This window comes from Phasianus colchicus, chromosome 8 (genome assembly GCF_987193195.1).
Source record: "Phasianus colchicus chromosome 8, bPhaCol1.hap1.1, whole genome shotgun sequence".
NCBI classification, from domain to species: Eukaryota; Metazoa; Chordata; class Aves; order Galliformes; family Phasianidae; genus Phasianus; species Phasianus colchicus.
The window spans coordinates 12224138-12241872 of record NC_143443.1 but is presented as its reverse complement, the minus strand read 5'-3'; the positions used below and the strand labels follow the sequence as shown (position 1 = coordinate 12241872).

The 17735-nt window shown below is 47.2% G+C and overlaps 2 protein-coding genes across 7 annotated transcripts in view; one reads left to right on the top strand and one right to left on the bottom strand.

Moving 5' to 3' along the window:
- The window catches only part of MCU (mitochondrial calcium uniporter), an 81922-nt gene extending 80731 nt beyond the window's left edge, over positions 1-1191 (bottom strand). Inside the window, exon 1 of one of the 2 annotated variants that reach the window (XM_090144951.1) lies at positions 1018-1191. In XM_090144951.1, coding sequence (XP_090001077.1) covers positions 1018-1146 — 129 coding nt within the window. In that variant the 5' untranslated portion in view covers positions 1147-1191. The remainder of the gene's footprint in view (positions 1-1017) is intronic. The other variant, XM_031602953.2, reaches the window with a different exon arrangement.
- Positions 1192-2960: 1769 nt separating this feature from the next.
- The window catches only part of MICU1 (mitochondrial calcium uptake 1), a 91814-nt gene continuing 77039 nt past the window's right edge, over positions 2961-17735 (top strand). Inside the window, exons 1-3 of one of the 5 annotated variants that reach the window (XM_090144948.1) lie at positions 2961-3050; positions 5462-5558; positions 16172-16333. In XM_090144948.1, the coding sequence (XP_090001074.1) occupies positions 16173-16333 (161 nt within the window). In that variant the 5' untranslated portion in view covers positions 2961-3050; positions 5462-5558; position 16172. Of the gene's footprint in view, positions 3107-5461; positions 5559-8507; positions 8590-16171; positions 16334-17735 lie in introns of those variants that run through there. The other 4 variants (XM_031602947.2, XM_090144945.1, XM_090144946.1 and 1 more) reach the window with 4 other exon arrangements.

Here is a 17735-nt window from a genome sequence, read left to right as displayed (position 1 = left end):
TGCTTTGCTCCATAAACCAATGGTTCACCCATTCTCCTCTCCAAAGCTGCAGCCATCCACCCACTCCTGGGCAGAAGGGGACATGACAGCAGTCCATTCACTGCTTTCAAAACAAGTCAGAAAGCTGTAAATGCTTTATTTCAGCCCCACATCTCCCAGCATGACTGCAACGCCATCAGAATCTTCCTAAACCAAATATTTATCTGAGAGTTCAGACCTTCATACTCCCTCTGATGTTATCTAAACACCATTCTTCACACTTCACCCATTTTGAGACGGTTCTCCCTTATTCACTCATTAGATGCAGTTTCTTCCAACATACTCCCGTTGAAGGGACTCATCCATAAAAGCATTTACCATTTTCACTCCCTTTCAAGGAGATCCATTTATCATCACTTCGAGGCACTGAGCGACAGCGTCTCCCTGTGCACACTCTACACCCCGCCTGCTTAGCGGACCAGAACTACAAGAGCAGCGACGTTGGAAAAGCGCCCTCAGGTCCCTCAGCGCCACATCTCCGCGGCAGCTCCACGCACGCCGACTCCCCAGCTCGGCGCAGCCCGCGCACCGCTGCGACCCCTCGCAACCCCCGGAGCCGGAGCCCCGCCGCACCCCCCCGGCCGCGCGGTGCGAGGCGCGAGGCGAGGCGCGTGCCGGCCGCGACCCCGCGGGCTGCCCGCGCGCCACCTGGCGGCCGCCACCGCCTCCGTTAGCTCGGCGCGGCCGGAGAGCGCCCGCCCGGCCCCGCTCCGCTCCGCCGCCGCTCCTCCCCACCCCCGTCTCCCTTGCCCGAGGGAAGTTGACGGGGCCGGGATCCGCCCGGGGCGGGCCGCCGCCCCGCTCAAGTTTCGCGGCGCTAAGAATAACGCGCAGCTGCCGCCGGCGCCGCAGCCCCCCGCGGGCCCGGCTCTGGGCGGGCGGGCGGACGGACGGCTCCCGCCGCCCCCTCGCCCCGCACCCGCCCCGGCCGCCGCCTGAAGGGCACGGCCCCGCGGCGGGCGCTCCCGCCTCACTCACCGTCCGGTGTCGCTGCTGCTGCCGACGCCGCCCCAGCGCCGGGAAGCAGCCGGCGGCGGAGAGCGTGGCGGCGGCGCCGCGGCGGCGGCAGAGGAGCAGCGGCAGGGACCGGCCCGCCGAGGCCGCCATCGCGCGCTGGAGCCGCCCCGCGCGCACGGCCAGACTCGCGCTGCGGCGGCGGCGGTCGCTGCTGCTGCCGCCCGGCGGGGTGGGGGAGAGGAGGAGCGGCGGGGCGGGGCCGGCGGGCGGCGGCGGCCAATCGGACCCCTCCTCCAGCCGGCCCGGGGCGCGTCGAGCCGGGCCGGGCGGCCAATCGGCGCCGCGCGGCCGCCGTTCCGAGGGAGGCGATTGGTCGTCGCTTTGCCTCCCCTCCTTCGACTCCCTGCGGGCGGCGGGCGGGACCGCGAGCGGGCTGGAGGGCGGGGAAACCCCTCAGGGGCGGCGCTGAGGGGCGGGGGCTGGGAGCGAGGGGCGGGGCTCCGGTGCTACGGCGGCGGCGGGAAGCGCGCGTGGGAGCGCGCTCGTGAGGTGGCAGCTGGCGGCTCCCCCTGCGCAGAGAAAACGCCCATCTCAGCGCTGTGCGGCGAGCCCTCGGCACTGCCGCGCTCTGGGCAGCGCGCAGGGCTGGGTAAAAAGCGCAGGCAGGGCAGTCAGCGAACGCACCGCTGTACGCTGAGCACCACGGCAACTGGAGGGAGAACAATTAATCAGGACAGGGAAATCTCCCTTCCGAGAGGGACTCCGACACCCCTCAGCTGTCAACCTCCCATTGCCCCAGTCCGGAGCGTTTCCTCACCTCACCAGAAGGACGCGATGCACGGCACGCGTCAAGCAACAAACAGCTCCTCCAGAGCAACCCTTTGTTTTTGCAAACGCTCTCTCCGAATCGAATGTAGTTTTGCATTCACACCAAAAACACGCACTCAGAACTGCCCCAAAACTTCCCCAGGATGCCATCTCCACCTCAGAGTTGCTTTCACATCCTTTTCTTTCCAGGGTGTAGCAGCTACATCAGAGATAGCCGAGCAATCGAGAGTTTTGTGCCCAGCGCTGCCATGCTTCACGCCCTCCGCACAGCAGCAGCCACCTGAAGTTTGCTGCAATCAGATCCTGCAATTAGAGCAAAGCCTGTCCTCTGACGCCGGCAGGTTCCCAGCCCATCTCCACGAGGAGGACGTTAGACGTTTGAAAATCAAATTAGCTTACCTGAGTGTTTTAATTTGAGGCTCCACCTGCTGCAGGTGCAGCAGCTCCAGTGATGTGCTTCTGCGTGGATGCAAGAGGCTTTGGGGTTTTTGCTGTTTGCTTGAGTTTCTAACTGCTAAACTGGTTTTCAGTGCTGAGGTGAACCAAACCTGCCCAGGTGGACACGCATCACTCTAGGCAGGGATTTCTACTCTGAGACAGCAGATGCTCAGTCAGATTTCTTTCCCAGAAGACTGTTTCTAGCCAACACAAACAAACAAAAACCCCCAGCTAGTTATATCCTCTAATCATCAAATCTAACCAATATGCAAACCCCTTAGACATCACGTGTAAGTCCTCGCTGGACCTATGTACGTACACATACATACACGTGTCCCTTAGGCCCTATACACAGCCCTTTCAGGTCCTTTACTTACATATCCCTTCTAACCTCCACATAAGGGCTCTCGCACACACCTTTCACGACCTTCTATAGACACACACCGTGCCCCACTCAGAGTCCTTTCAGGGCCTACGTACAAGACCGCTCACTTTATTCACGTTCCAGGACCCATTCATAAGCCCCTCTGACCCTACGTATGTACATATCATACACGTGTGTTCTTCGGGAAAAAATATCTCCCAGTTCCCACGCAATTAAGCCTTCAACAGACACACCCCAACCCCCTAGACCTCGGACACGCTGAGACCCAGACTCGTCACCGAGCCGCACAACTACACCCCTTCCAGGACCTCCCGCGGGCGGGCAGTGACGGAGCCGTTCCCGCCCCCTGGCGGTGCCGCCCGCGGAAGCGCGGGCGCGATGGGCGTGGCGTGGCGGCGCTGAGGTGAGCGGGGCGGCGGCGTCGGGGCTGCGGGCCTCGGGGAGCGGAGCGAGGCGGCCGTAGGTTCCTTCGGGGCCGGGGGAGCCGCCGGGGGACGGCGGGAGCTCTGAGGGCACGGGGCAGCGGCTCGCCGTGCGCTGGGCCGGGCTGTCCCGCCCGCCGCTGCTCGTAGAGCCGCCGAGGCGAAGCCTCGCTGTGGCGGCCGGGAGCGCGAAGCTTGAAAGTTGGGAAATAAAGCTGCTGGCCGTCGGACGCGCGGCTCGGAGCGAGCCCGGCTGTCCGGAAAGAGCCGCGCTTCAGGCTGGTGCTGGCTGCCGGTGACGAGCCTCCCTTCGGGTCGATGCCGGTTCTAAATTTAACTCCCTTTCCCTCCTGTGCGTTGTTAGGTAGCGTAAAAGCTTCTCGCTGCCGGAATCCCTCTGCCTGCTTCTGGCCAGCAGCTCCAAAGGCTTTCTCATGTGGTCGGTGCCTTTCTGGAGGGCAGCAGCTGGCCTGGGCTGCACAGCGCTGTGCCCCGGCACCTGCTGGCAGTGCCGTGCGGGTCCCTGCGGGCTGAGGCCTCCGGGTGCTGCCGCAGCTGCTGGGGGTGGGGAAGAGCTTTCAGCGGGTTGTGGTCCTGCAGCCTGCCGAAGAAAAGCACCCAGAAGCGTTGCCGTGTGTCCAGAAAGTTTTATGGGATGATGGCTGGGCTGGTGAAATGAGCTGTTAGTATGTTGTGGCTTCTCTTCTCTTGTCAGCCTGTTTGGTGTGGCTGCAGGATCTGTCATCTCTTCTATAGTAGTTAATCTTACACAGATTGTAGCGTTCAGATGTTTCTGCATGAGAGCGATGTGTGGCTGGGCATTAGTGAGGCAGTGCCCCTTCCAGCCTTTCCTCGTGTCCCAAAGCATAACATGAAAACCTGGTGAAGGCTGGGTGGCCACAAGCCTCATCTCAAAGAAACTGAAAGCTGGTCAGGTGAGGAGGTGTCCCCTTGCTGTCAGTGGCTGCCAGTCCAGGCAGGTGGCACAGGCTTGGGAAGGCATAACTCAGTTTAAGAACAGGGATGTTGTTCAGTGAGTGCAGCTCTTATGTGCTGGGTAGCTACTGGTGTGGGAGTGATAGCTTGCTCCTGCAGTCAGCTAATTGCAACACCAACCTAAAGCTGCGTATATACAGCTGAAAAACTAGAAATCCTTTTAAAAATAAAAACAGCCACCCACTGTGCTTTTGTTGGAAGGTGTTGCTGAAGGAGTGGCTGAAGCCTGCACTGATCTTGCATGGTGACTTCGCCTTCTCCTGCAGCAGCCACAGAAGAATTGCCTTAAAATGCTGTGTTGTCTGGTCTGTGATGCTCCTTCATGAAGTGCCTCATTGTTGCTGGGACTTTGTTTTGTTCTCTGCTGTGTTTGAGACCTTGAGAGAAAATCTGCAATAGAAAGTAATTTTCCTGTGCCGCCAGTCTTTGGACTGCTGGAAAAGCCACATGCCTTGGTAGTAATGAAGGGATAGGGAGAAGTTGAAGTGCAACAGCTCTCCATGTGTCATGCTCTGTGATGTGTTGAGTCTTTCCAAACTAATTCTGATTTGTTTTTCTTGTTGCTGTAATTGCCAACAGTGTTGCCACAGCTACGTGAATTGTTGCTAATTTAGCTTTTGTAGCTAATATCAAAACCATTTTTCTTAGTACTTGTTCATTAAATGACTTTGATTGTATTGGATGGCTAAATTGTATTTGATGTGCTGTTTGTCTTTTGAAAGCTCTGCAGAGTGAATTTGGGTTAGAAGTTGCTGAAGTGTAGAAAGGCTTGGTTCTCATCATGGCATGATTCATCTACACCATATTGCCTTTAGTTTAATGAGGTGCTTGGGAAGGATGGGATAATTGAGTGAGAGCATCAGGCTACCCTGAGCTCCTTTAGAATGCATATGGACATCATACACCAATAAACTACTACTACTTAGAATTTAATGATTAGGAAAAGTTTTTGGGTTTTTTTGAGGCAGTCAGCAAGGTTTTCTGTGTATCAGGATGGGGGAGACAGTTCCATGTGCAGAAGTACTGGAGAACTGTTATCTATAGGAAAAGAAGTTCCCTCTCTGGAGCTTCATAGGATGCCTGAACTAGAGTGGAGTGAGAGTTCTGCAGGCCAACTCCTTGAAAATGTCTGTTTAAGGGTGAATAAATCAGGTGTTTATATTACACTTGCATGTATAGCCCACTATGTTAAGGGAGGTCTCTCAAGAGATTGTGGGTTTCTGACACAACAAGGCCCTTCCTCCATATCAGTTACTCAGAGTTTAGTGCTCACAATGTGAGTGCTGAGGGTAAGATGCACAACCACTAATAGGCAGACTGGGATCACCAGGAGGGAGATTGTGCAAAATGTATTGCTGGCAGCCAAAGTTATAGTTATTCTTTTTTTCGTTTGTAGAACACAGCCCTACAATCCCTAAGAACTAACTCCCTGTGTTCTTCATGACCACTTGACCTACAAACACAAGCTGGGAACAAGGACACCTGCAGTACAGGTAAGGATGCTGCTGCCTGTTGGGGTGTGTAGTTTGCTCTGTGCTGGGCCCTGCACAGAGTTACTTCTAGCTGTACTAAGCTGATTATCTGGCTGAAATCTACCCTTCAGACTGCCCTGCTCAGAATTACTTTCATTCAGAAGTTTTCATTGGCACAGGATTTTCCTAATACTGTAGGTTGCCTTTTTGAAGTCTGAGAAGTGCTGCCTAGCACTGCCTTCCAACCAAAGCCCAGTTCTACATGGGCTATATTAATACATATCTATATTAATAAATTAGAATAAAAGCAACTGTTTGTATGTGCTCATTTAAAACTTGTTTGAGGGTAAGGTGATATCTTAAAAGAACAAATTAAGGACATTTAAACTATTTTTGCTGTGGAGAAAAATGAATGACAATTTGTTTATATTATTAATTTCTGCCTAGTATCTTTCTCTGTAGCTTTCTGTGTTGTATTAGTCTTATTTAGCAACTGGACAAATCAGTGTGATGGAAAAAGGTGTTTCACCAGAAGTACACTGACAGAAGGATTAGCATGATAAAAAGGTACTATAAAGGAGAAAAAAATATTGCTTACTTGTATCAGAAGATTCCAGATTTGTAAGGAATAGCTTCACTAAGGAGGGATCTCCAGAAAGAAAACCTTCCTCACTGGCAGTCAGCCCTTAAATGGGGTCTAAGAGAGGTGCAGCCAGGCTCCACCCCTTCCGGTCACACAGCCGAATTGCCTTCACCTGTGCTCCCAGGGCTGACCAGGTCCTTTCCCCAGGTGCTCAATCAGTGTTCAGGCTGTGACTCAACAGTTCCCATGCAGCCTTAACGTAAGTGCTCTGTAAGGATTCCTGTTGTAGCTTTCAGACTGAGAGGTCAGCCTCCCTGATGGGCTTGTGGTAGTGTTTGCTGAGGACAAATTGTTCTGCTACCCTCTGCTACTTTAGTAGGATGAGCTGCAAGACTTGTAGATTGTTTGGAGTCTCAGAAGGCTTGAGATGAGTGCTGCAGGTGTTTTGGGCAACTGTGTCATTTTAAAGGCATGTGGCTGCCCCTTACTTTCTTATGTGAGTTCATTTGGTCTGTTTTGTTTATCCTCGACAGTACATCTGAGCTGCACTTGGTACAGGTTAGCAAAGTACTGCAGAGTTTCTCTAGGTTCTGAGCATCTTTAGTGGGACTTTGCAAGGATGTTAGTAATAAAAAAAGTCCCGTAGTGCTGTTGTGATGTTGGGTGGGGTGGTGCTGTGTGCGATAGTAATTAGAAATTGGGATATTTCATGGGTCACCTTGTCTTGGGCTGTTGAATATTGTAATGTATGTCATAGGCTTTCTCCAAACAGAATGGATTTTGAGAAGTGCTTGGCACATGGCACAGCTGCCTCCTGGTGAGAAAGGTGGCCCTCCCTTCACAATGATGTTTGACACTTCAGAAATACGAGGAGCCCTAGTGAAGTCTGAGTTCCTACAAATTGTCTAAGCACATACTGTCCGCAAGTCTTTGACAGGTTTGTCTCTTACTGAAAGAGATTTAAGGCACTATAAAAAGGAAAAAATAGGCAGTTTGTTCAGATGATGCAGTGTTTTACTGCAACTTCTGTAAAATTGTTTGGAAAGTCCTTAGCTAGTAAATCCTGCATTATCTTGGCCTTCTTCCTCATCTGTAACTGCAGTGAGCGTTTTTCCCCATGGAAACGTGCCCCAGGGTTTTCTTTCGTGTGTGCTGGGTGTAATCTCTGAGAGCAGCTTTTAATTGCAGTGCTGTCACTGCTTTGGGCTGCAGCAGTACCACGCAGAGGGATCCTTGTGGTTGGGGCAGCGCTGCTTTGGGCGGGAAAGGGCAGGAGATTGGGTCTGAGCTCTGCTCCTTGCAACTGGGAATTGCAGTACTGGAACTGAGTAGCTGAGCATACTGGGACCAGCAACATTTTGGGAATACGTGGCCAGGAGCAGTGAGCTGCTCATCCCAGTGTATAACCACCACAAAAGTGTGGTCTTAGGTAAGCAGCTTAGATATGTGGCCTTTCCATAAGCAGCCTTTACTTCATTGCAGAGTTTCTTTGCTGTCTGTGCAGCCTGTGCCAGCTTCTCACTTTTCTTCTATCCTTCAGACCAAGCACATCAATGATGGAATCAGACCAGTGTCAGTATTGACTGGCATTATTATCAGCTACCACTTTAACTTAATAGCTATGTTATGGTTAATGTGATGCAAACTTTCAGTCTCAGCACTTTTTCTTCAAGCGCTGGAAGAGCAGAAGTATCTTTCAGCTACAGCCATTGCTGCAGTGCAAGTGCAAGTAAGATGTGTAAGGATTGCAACCTGACTTAAGCTAGTGCCATTACAATACTGCCTTTTTTCTCCCTTTACAGCCTAGGTTTAGGTGGACTTCAAGGTAAACGCCCTCCATCTGCAGACAGACACTTTGCTCTTCTGTTTGCGCAGACAGGCACTGTAGCGAGGGAGATGGTGGGTGGCTGCTGCTTGTGCACTGACTCATCCAGGTCTTTGCTTCGTCCTTTGGTAGGGTGTTTTTTCCCTAAGCAAGTGAACATGAGTGCGCTATCTATCTTGCCACCTTAACTACAGCCAAGTGTTTGCTGGCTTGCAGATGCTGGAAGCGATCTGCTCGGATAGCTTGTTTTCTCCTAAAACCAACCTGCACTAATCAGGCTTACCTATACTCATTTTCTCTGTCAAGTTGGAATCAATCTGATAAGCTGTTGCTGGAAAGCAACTGCAACAGATAAGCTTTCTTTTTTTGGCCACCAGTGCTCTTCCATTGAATTAGCAAATAACTGCTGTCTGGTAAATGAAATGTAGGTGTGTAGCGGAAATGCTGAGTCACAGCTTGAACCAGTGATTGAGCACCTGGTGGGAAGGCTGGGCCGACCCAGGGGAGCTCAGGTGCATGCAGTGCTCCTGAGTGATTGGGAGGGGTGGAGCCAGGATCCATCCCTTCCCAGCCATCATTTAAGGGTTGGCTGTGGAAGCAAGGATAACTTGCTGGAGTATCTGTGTATCTGATGTCTTTTGGAGGTAAGCAGTTTCTTTCCTTTACTTTCATTTATTTTTTGCATTTATAGTTATTGCATTTGAGCAAATTCTCATTTGCTGTAGCCTGTGGTTTTGCTAGTCTGCGGTTATTGCTGCAGCTTTCACTGTTTTACAAGTTGCTTTGCTCTTCCTGTTTGTTTTGTCAAGATTTGTGTTTAAAAAAATCACTGGTTGTGTTAAATCAAAGCAAGACTCTTTAGCTAGGAATGAAGTTCCCTGAGGAAGCAAGTGGCTGTGCCTGGGTTAAGTGATGTTTCTGTTGAGGATGGTGTGGTAGAGTGAAGCAGTTGTGTGGTTATACTCACGCTGAAGATCTCAGTGAGTTAACAGATCATAGTCTGTTACGTTAGGAAGAAATAAAGGTGCGGATTGTCTTGTAACAAATTTTGAAGTTATCTATTGCATGTTTACTTCCTAAAAGAAATCTTTTATTTCTAGAGTTGAACATATATCTGTAGATATTTCAGTTTTGATTTGAATATGTTCATGGTATCATGAAGCTTCAATTTTTTTCTAATTACTTAAAGTTATTTTTCTTTCAGAGTTATTTTTGTTTTGAAATGTTTATTTGTTAAGGAGTAATATCGCTTTTCTTATCAACAAGTGAGCTGTAGACGCATCTTAAATCTCCTTTGAGCGCTATAGAATTGGTGGCTGTTTTGTACAGGTAGCTTGCTGTCACTGGCAGGAGCTTCAGGGAGTATCTTTCTGTTTGGTGTGAAAGGTATGAATTCTGAGGAGTAAGAAGTGACACAAGCAAAAAAAGTAAGCCCTGTAATTTCACAATGTGCTTATTAGAAAGAGGCCCTTTACAATGCTTCTGGGAATTGCTTTTAGCCCATATAGTTGGTTTTTGTTTTACTGTTGGGAAACCTGAGGTAATTGCATTAGCTCTGTCCAGGTGTGTCTAAATAGTTCACTTCTTCTGCATCCCAAACATCTGCTTGCTTGGTTCAAATTGCTGGATTGTATCCCATTGACTTTAACTATGTAAGGCAAGTTAAATCTCCGGGGTCATTAAGCAGATGCATTCCTGCTGGCTTTAATTTTCTGCAGATAGGCAGAAGTGTTATTTCCTATGCTTTCACTAGCAGAGTTCTGACAAAGATGTGCCCCTTCAAATCACAGTATTTCTTGTTTCTTGTGAAAATGCTTCCACGGTCTGTTGCTGGAGCTGGTCAGGTGTTTTGAGAGGTGGCCTGATTATTTGGAAAGCTATTGGAACATAGAATTATAACATTGGGATGACTAAAGGTAGAAACAGCTCGATAAAAGCAGGGTTTCGATCCTAAATATGGGACAAGATTAATTTTTTACAGCCTCAGTAGTTACCAGCTGGCTTCTGTGGAAGTGCTTTTGAAGAGTTTGGCGCCGCTGGGGCTTACAGTTGTTCTTTATGTAGAAAAGCTCAAGAAAAATGGGTCTGCATTTGGGCTAGGGGAATAGAAAAGGAAGACTTTAACCGGGGAAAGGATTTAGTTATAAAGGAGCATGGTTGACTTGTGCAGCCCATGTGAAAGATGGTTGTTTGTTCTGTGAGGTACTGGCTATCACAGTATGGTCTGTAGTTTCTAGAGCAGCTGATAGTAACAGGAACCTACATCTCACGTAAGGCAAATAAAGCTGGTAATAAGGATGTACACATGAAATTGAAGGAGAATACCTGTGTGTGGAAGTGGTAGTTGAACAGGCTTGATTCCAGCTAGCTATGTTGTTACTGTCTTATTTTTGTTCCAAGTGTCTCTTAATGCTAAATGGATCCATTTGGCAGTATAAAAGCAACAGATGAGATAAGCATGCCATAAATAATGGAATATTAATGGATATCATCTGAGAAAATCGTTGTACTAATAAGCCACATAACAGCAGGGTGTTTGCTAAATGCCTAAACATCTTCCAGTTTAATATTAGACTGAAGCTTTAATATTAAGAAATACTACCATATATCTTGAATTGCAGTTGTTTTCAGGGTAGGTTGAAGGCTGATAGTAAATGCTGGGCATCTGAGAAATGGTGTTTTCTGTTCCAGTGGTGTAGCACAGAGCCGCAGAGCAGAGATGTGTTGGGGTTTGGGCCATCTCATCCTCTGCGCTGTAGCCTGTGCCTTAAAATCAGCCTGGAGGCATCAGTGAGCAGTATGTGAGAGGGGAAGCTTTTCCCTTTTCAAGAGAAATCCAGAGGAGGCAAAGTTCTGTATTTCTGGCTCTTACAGCCATTACTGTTTGATTGGAGAGTCCAGTTTTTGAGAATACTCCTTTGCCTCCAAACACTAGCCTGGAAGGCTGACTCCTGTGTTTTGGAGTAGTGCAGGATGTCGCATGCCCCCATCTCCAAGAGATTCCTAATTAATTGCAAGGTTTTTCTCTGTGAATCACAGTAGATTCAACAATACCGAGAAGATGCTGTACTGAAGCTAGAGGAAATCTGCCAAAGTGAGAGCTCCCTGCTGGCAGGATGCAAGCTATTTCAGTTTAGTGGGAAGGAAAGAGTGCAGGGAAGAAAGATTAGATAAAAGGAGATCTTTGGGCTCAGACCATGTGATTTATTTGTTTTTTGACTAGTTCATTTTCAGGGCTGAGCTGTTCACGAAGAGGTGCACCCTTGCTGTAATGACAGTTAAAAAGAAATCACCAAGCAGTGGCTTAGGTTTCTGCTGAAGACCTGGCTGTATTATAGATTGGTGCTTTATAGGCTATCAATCAGTCTGAATTGTGCTCTGAAGCACATGTAGCTCCCCTCTCTGGTAATGAATGCTATTGAGTATTGCCCTAAACCCATGCCTGGGAAGAAATTGCTTTTGCTATTAGATTTCATCTTCCTTCTCATAACTGATTTATGTGTCTTTGTAAGTTAATAATTTCAGTAATGTGAGTAATCCTTTACCTGGAAATTACAGAAAGTAAGCTGAAAATTGGGAGTTAGAAGGAAAAAGCAGGAGCAGTTTAGTCTCTTTTGGGGAGGGGGAAGAAATGGATCTGGGCTGCTTTGCGGTTGCTGTTCACCTTTGGGCAACCTTTCAGTGAATTACACTTGTGCAAATCTCTTTAAATTATGCTAGATTGGAAATTGAAAGTATGGAGGGAATTGGTGGGAAGAGAATCCAAATTAATGACTTGTCTTTGGTTTGATTTCATGGTATGCGATTTACAAAATTAACGTTCATTAATAAGTGTGAAATGTGCATGTGCAAATGTGACTTTTGAAAAAGCTGTGGCTTGGACCTGCTGCTGAATTACAGAGCTAGTTAATTGAGCTCAGTCAAGTAAAATGCCTTCAGCTTGAGTGGTGCTCTGTATCAGAAGGGTTTCTTTGTCTGATTTTCTTGTTAAGATAAATACCGCTCTCTGTTTGGATAAGTTTATGATTTGAGGGTTTTGGTGGGAGCAGGTTGATGCAAAGAGCTTTCTTCCCCTTCGTTCAAGTATTTCAAGCCAGCTTGCTCACATTATGACTTTTGTGGTCTCAAGCTTTAAATGGATTAATACAACTTCTGGGGATTGCCCATCCCACCTACGTGTCCCTTAGTGTGAGGGGAGCGTGGCCCTTTGTTGGCAGCTGCCTTTGGTGATGTAAGGCAGTGCTGCTGATCCTTGTGATGTGTGATGAATAGCAGTCGTGAAAAACAACGGCTAAGCTTGCTCATAGTCAGTGTCCCTGACCTTGTCAGAGCCATATCTATGCTGGAACAAGTGAGGGAAGATTTTTAATGCCTTTTGTGGCTGTTAGCACTAAATATGGCAAAATGCTTGTGAACTATGAGCAGCAGTATGCTTTGCTGTCCTGTGTTTACTCTGGGAAATGCACTGGTCCTTTTCATGTTATAGAATGGTCAGCATCTGAGATGGAATTTGTGAGGAGCTTTGCTGTGTTGGGCTGTCTTGATGTTCTGGTGATGTCAAACTTTGTTATTTTAATAGACAAATGGCTTCAGAAAGTTCTTTCAGTGAGAGCATCTCTGCCAATCCCTGCGGAAGACTTGATGCCCAAGCAATGACTCATAAATGTCAATCTAAGATCTCAGTGCTTAATATTCACAATTGACGTTCTGCACTAATATGCAAGCTTGCCATGTCCTAATAAAATTGTTCAAAAAAGTGTCTGTAAACCCTTCTGATTAAAAATTAAACATCCGTCAGCTTATTCAGTTACTGTTCTTCATCTCACATGCCTGCACCACTGAGGCCAGCTTTGACATCAAAAAGCTGTTTTAAGTGTGTTCTGTCTGGAAAATGGGGGCTGCTCTGGGCTGTCAAAGACTGCCTTCAGTTCTATGGGGTACCCAAATGCAAAGAAGTCCCTCTTCCACAAGCTGGGCCTTCAGTCTCAAAACCATTGGCTAAATAGGGCACTGGAAAAGTGGGAACGAGTCTCTTCATTCTCCTTGGTAGCTGAGAAATACAAAAGAGGTGACATATGCCAGTTCTTTTGTGCTCTGAAAGACCCAGGGCTGGGCTGCTGGTGCTGTGGACGTGGCATGAGGGGGAAGGCAGAGAATCTATCTGAATTTCATTGTAAAACGCTAGCAGAGAGAGTCCTGCTATTAGAGAAGTAAACCTTAACATCAAGCAAGAATGTGTGTAGCTGTTAAAATTTATTTTTAAAGCTATCTGCACAGCCTACATTTGAGCAATGCCTGTTGCTTCCTGACTCAGAAGTGTTGCTTTCCTGATGTGTTTGTTTCCAGGATGTCACACACCAACATGTTTATTGTTAATTACACTTGTATGAAAGTTTAGTCGTCTTCAACTTGCCAGCAATATCGCATGTCTGTAGAGTGGGACCCTGAGCCCCCTCCTGCTTGCTGGGTGGCAGCTGCTGTAGCTGGGCACATTCCAAGCTCTGAGAGTTCTGCTGAGCAAGAACTTCAGGTGAAACTGGTTTCTCACTTACAAACAAAATTATAGTCTACAGATTGATTGTAGCACTAATCTGTTGGGCAGATTGCTGGAACATCAAGAAAACTTGTCTGGTCTCTGTTTCTGTTGTTTTCAGGTGAAGATTTGTCTGTATCTGTATGGAAAAAAAAAATTAATTTCATTCAGTCATGCAGAAATTGACCCATTTCCTAGGGTAAGCAATAACCATGTCAGATCTTGGGAGCTGCAAAGCTTTCCTAGGTTAGTTCCTACCCAATTGGAGGTCATGGTATTAAGCTTCTGGTTGCTGCAATCAGGGCAAGATGTTGAGTTTTAAATCTCTCTTAAACACCAACTGATCTTGGCTTAAATGCTTGGGGATTTTAACAAAACATACCAAATAGCATGGCATTGGAGATAAAAATAAATAAATAGAGTAAAATCACAGATGGAAAGCATGGAAAACTCAGCCAAGGTTTTGTTGTTGTATTAAACTAAGCATATTCTTTGTTTAGGATTCTGAGAGGAACTGCATGCTTTCAACACCCAGGTAATTGCTATCAAGGAAATGCTTCCTGGGTGAGTGTCCCAGCATCATCAGGAACAGGGATTAGTTGGACAGAGCTTCTAACTTAGTGCTTCTTAGGGCACAGAGTCAGCTTATGCATTACTAAAGCTGATGACAGGAAATGCAAGGTGTTTCCAAGCTCAGGAGTAAGCACTTGATCTTTCATTTTTAATGATTAAATGATATTGGCAATGCTTCCATTCCCCATTACATCTCACGCATGTAGAGCTGTAATTAGTAAGGGGAACCCAAATAAGGGCACCATCAGCTCCTCTGTGGAAAATACCCCGTGTGGATTTTTCTCTGCCTGTTTAAGGGATGTATAAGAAATTCATCCCTGGAGAAGACATAGAAGCATCAGGTTTATGTAGGATGAAAACAATTTGAAATAAGAGCTATTTTTCATAGCAGAATATTCTGTTGCTCTGTGCTGGAGAGGATTGAGGAATAAGCCATGTTGATTTTCTGAATTCCATTAAGACTTTAATTTTAAGCCTGTGTATTTTTAAAGGAATAAACAAAATGGTAATGCTGACTGCAAACTTAGTTTTCATTATGTGCACAGACGAATATAAATGCAGTGCCTTTCAGATACGTTGGCTGTGAGAAGCAAGGTTGTGGTTCTTTGCACACACAGCAGCATGGAGCGATGGGTCAGGCTGCTGCAGCTGCCAGCTGCCTCATCTTTGTTTCCCCCCCCTCACCAAGTGAGCTTTGATTCTGTAAAGCCATTGAATGCACTTTTACCACCTTTTGCCTTAAGAGAAACAGCATTCCTAATTGTCTGCTGAATATTTGGTGGGGTTGTGGGGTTTATCTTGCATCCCTCCTTTTCTCCTCCGAATATTTGCATCACTAGCTCATCTTCTGGCACCCTGAGCTGCAGGTTGCCTTCACTGGAGGACAAGTAATACATTCTACTCTTTGTAGCTGGAATGTAGGATGTGTTTGTGTAAAGTGTTCCCAAGATTCTCATTGTTGGAAGTTAATGCTTTAGTAAAAGTATGCGGCAGCATCTTGTGTTGTAAAAGCAAGTAGAAACCACTAGAGGTGATTTTATTTTTGTCTTCTGTTGTTCTTTATTCGCTGGCTGACAATATTGGAGCAGAACAGTGAGAGTGGGTATTCCTGGTGTTTTTTTTTTTTTGGTGGTCATGGGGATTCTTCTAACATTTTACTCCCAGATTTTTTAAAATCAAGATCTCTGTGCTTTGTCATGCATGGGCTGCCGTCCCCCCCCCCCCACCCCCGATCAGAAGACTGAATTTACATCTGTTAAAAGTAAAACCTTCCTTTCCCCCAAAAAATAAACAATGCAGCAACTTCCCTTTTTGAAGACAACGTTTGGCCTTAGCCTTCAATTTTGTGAGCTGGCAAAAATTGCTCTGACTCCTGTAGCTGGTGCCTGTTGTGAGGTGGCATTTTTGTAGATCAAATTTCTACTTTATAATAATGTTTAGATTTGTAGTTGAGGTTTCTCATTTGTCTCCATACTGCTGCACATAATGGGATAGGAGTTGTCTTTTATGATTGTTGACATTTTGAAGGTTGCTTGCTACTTAAAGTTGAATATAAATGTTTTGCTTGAGGCTAGCTAAAAAAGAAGAGCTTAAGAATGGTAGGTCTTCTTGTAGGGAGGTTCAAAATGGCTGAAGTTTTTCTTGCTGGGTTGGTTTGCTTGTTATTTGATTCTTCTTGCTTTCTGGTATCCAGCTATCTTTCCCTCTGGCCACATGGCTCTTACTCATTTGCTGTTGTTGCTTTTAGAATCTCCCTGGATCTTCTGTGCCCTGGCACTGAAGCAGGAGTGTACAAGTATTTCCTTGTAATGAAATGTGATGGGGAAAGGTGGAAGAGGAATTTAAGAAATGCTGTAAGAGCAGTTAAGTAGGATGTGACAGCTGTATGTGTTAGCCAAGTGTGTGCCAAGATGCAACTCTTGTAGTTTACTGTTTATTAGACAAGATACAATCCTATTTCAGAACAGCTGATGAACAACTGTGACAGCTACTTGATGCATCTTCTCCGATTTTAGGACAACAGATACTGCTGGTTGGCCTCTCCTGTCATGCTGAGGGTCAGTGTAAGTGTCTGCTACTGGAAGGCATTCCTGTGGTAACACATTCTTCTTCCTTGACAGGATGTTCCGTCTTCGACTTCTTCCCATCGCAGCAGGGCTGGCTGCTGCTTCGCGGCGTTACCACGGGGCAGCACATCATCCCAGGGCCCGGAGTCGGCTTGTGCTGGCAGCTTTCGTAGGGACAACTGCAGTGACAGCGAGTGCCAGGCTCCTTTGGCAGAGGTAATGGTTTTCTATTTCTTCATAAGATCTCCTACAGCTCTAGATCCTGTGGTAAGTACCTGCAGGTGTGTTTAAGATCTGTGGGAGGCTTTGTGAAGTGTTGTTGCTTGTTCTGCCTCTGGCTGCTTGGAAGATACAGAAAATGCTGCCGGTGGCCTCCTGGAGCTTCTCACTGTTCTGAGTAGTCAGAAATGAGAAAACTTCTAGTCTGAAGAATTCTGTGGCTGTACTCAGCACAGGCTGTTTGCCCTTGGTGGGGTCTGCTGCTAGGCTTATCCTGTGTGGTGGTGCTGCACAGGCCTGTGGTATCAAACAAACCAGCTGACTCAACCAGGCTGGGTGAAAACTCCCAGCTTCTGGGGGACCTACTAACAACAGTGAGTTTAGTCAGGGGAAGCTACGCTGTTGTGTTTTTTGTATTCTTCTGGTTGATGTAGTTAGAAAATGTAGCAGAGGGAATGGAAGGAGACAGCCCATCTTTTAGTGGTAAGGTAGCTGTGGGCAAGGTGTGTTTTTTAAGTGCCAGAGTCTGAGTGTATGGTCTCACAAAGTTCAAATCTTGATTTCATGACTGTGAGGAGGAAGGTGCTATTTGCCCTGCCTGTGATGGTTCTTGCCGAACTCTGGGCTGTGCCCAGAGCATATAATAAATACAGAAGGATTTCATTATCTTGCAGCATGAAAGTGGTGTAGCACCAGCCATGCCACTTGAGCTCAGGCTGCACTGAGGAATGAAAGAGAAGTCCCTGCTCAAAACCCACCTTACTTTTGTTCTAGTATGGTACGGTTAGTTGTTACCACTCTACTGGACTGTTTGGCTAGAAGGCTGTACTTTTTAATATAATGGGAGGAAGGGGATGCTAATTGTTCTGGCTACTACTAGTCTTGTCAATTACAATATTGCTTGCTAAAAGGATTTCTCAGATCAAGGAAGAACACTGATTCAGCAGTGTCATGCTCTGATTTACTAATTTGCATTTGTGGAGTGCTTCTTTATCTGCAGGACCTGAATGTGTGGCCTTGCAGCATGGGGGAGGCTTAATTCCTCTGTAGAGATGGCCAAATTAACCCACTTTTCAGTCAGTGGAGTGAGCACTTTTTCTACTTAAAACATCTTCTGTGTGATTGAGGATGTTATGTCCTACATAGTGTCTTTGGGAGAGCCTTAAGTCCAAGAAGGCTTATTTCCTCCCCTAGTGAGCAATAAGGAAGGCTGGTAACAGCAAGCAAGGAGAATGCTGAGGAAGAACTTTTTCGCCAGTCTTCACTGGCAACTGCTCTTCACATATCCCTGTGGGGTGCAGCCCCTACTACCAGTACAAGCTGGGAGATGTAAGGCAGAGCATTACTCTGCTGAAAAGGACTGGGGGTATTGGTGGATGGCAGTTGGACATCAGCCAGC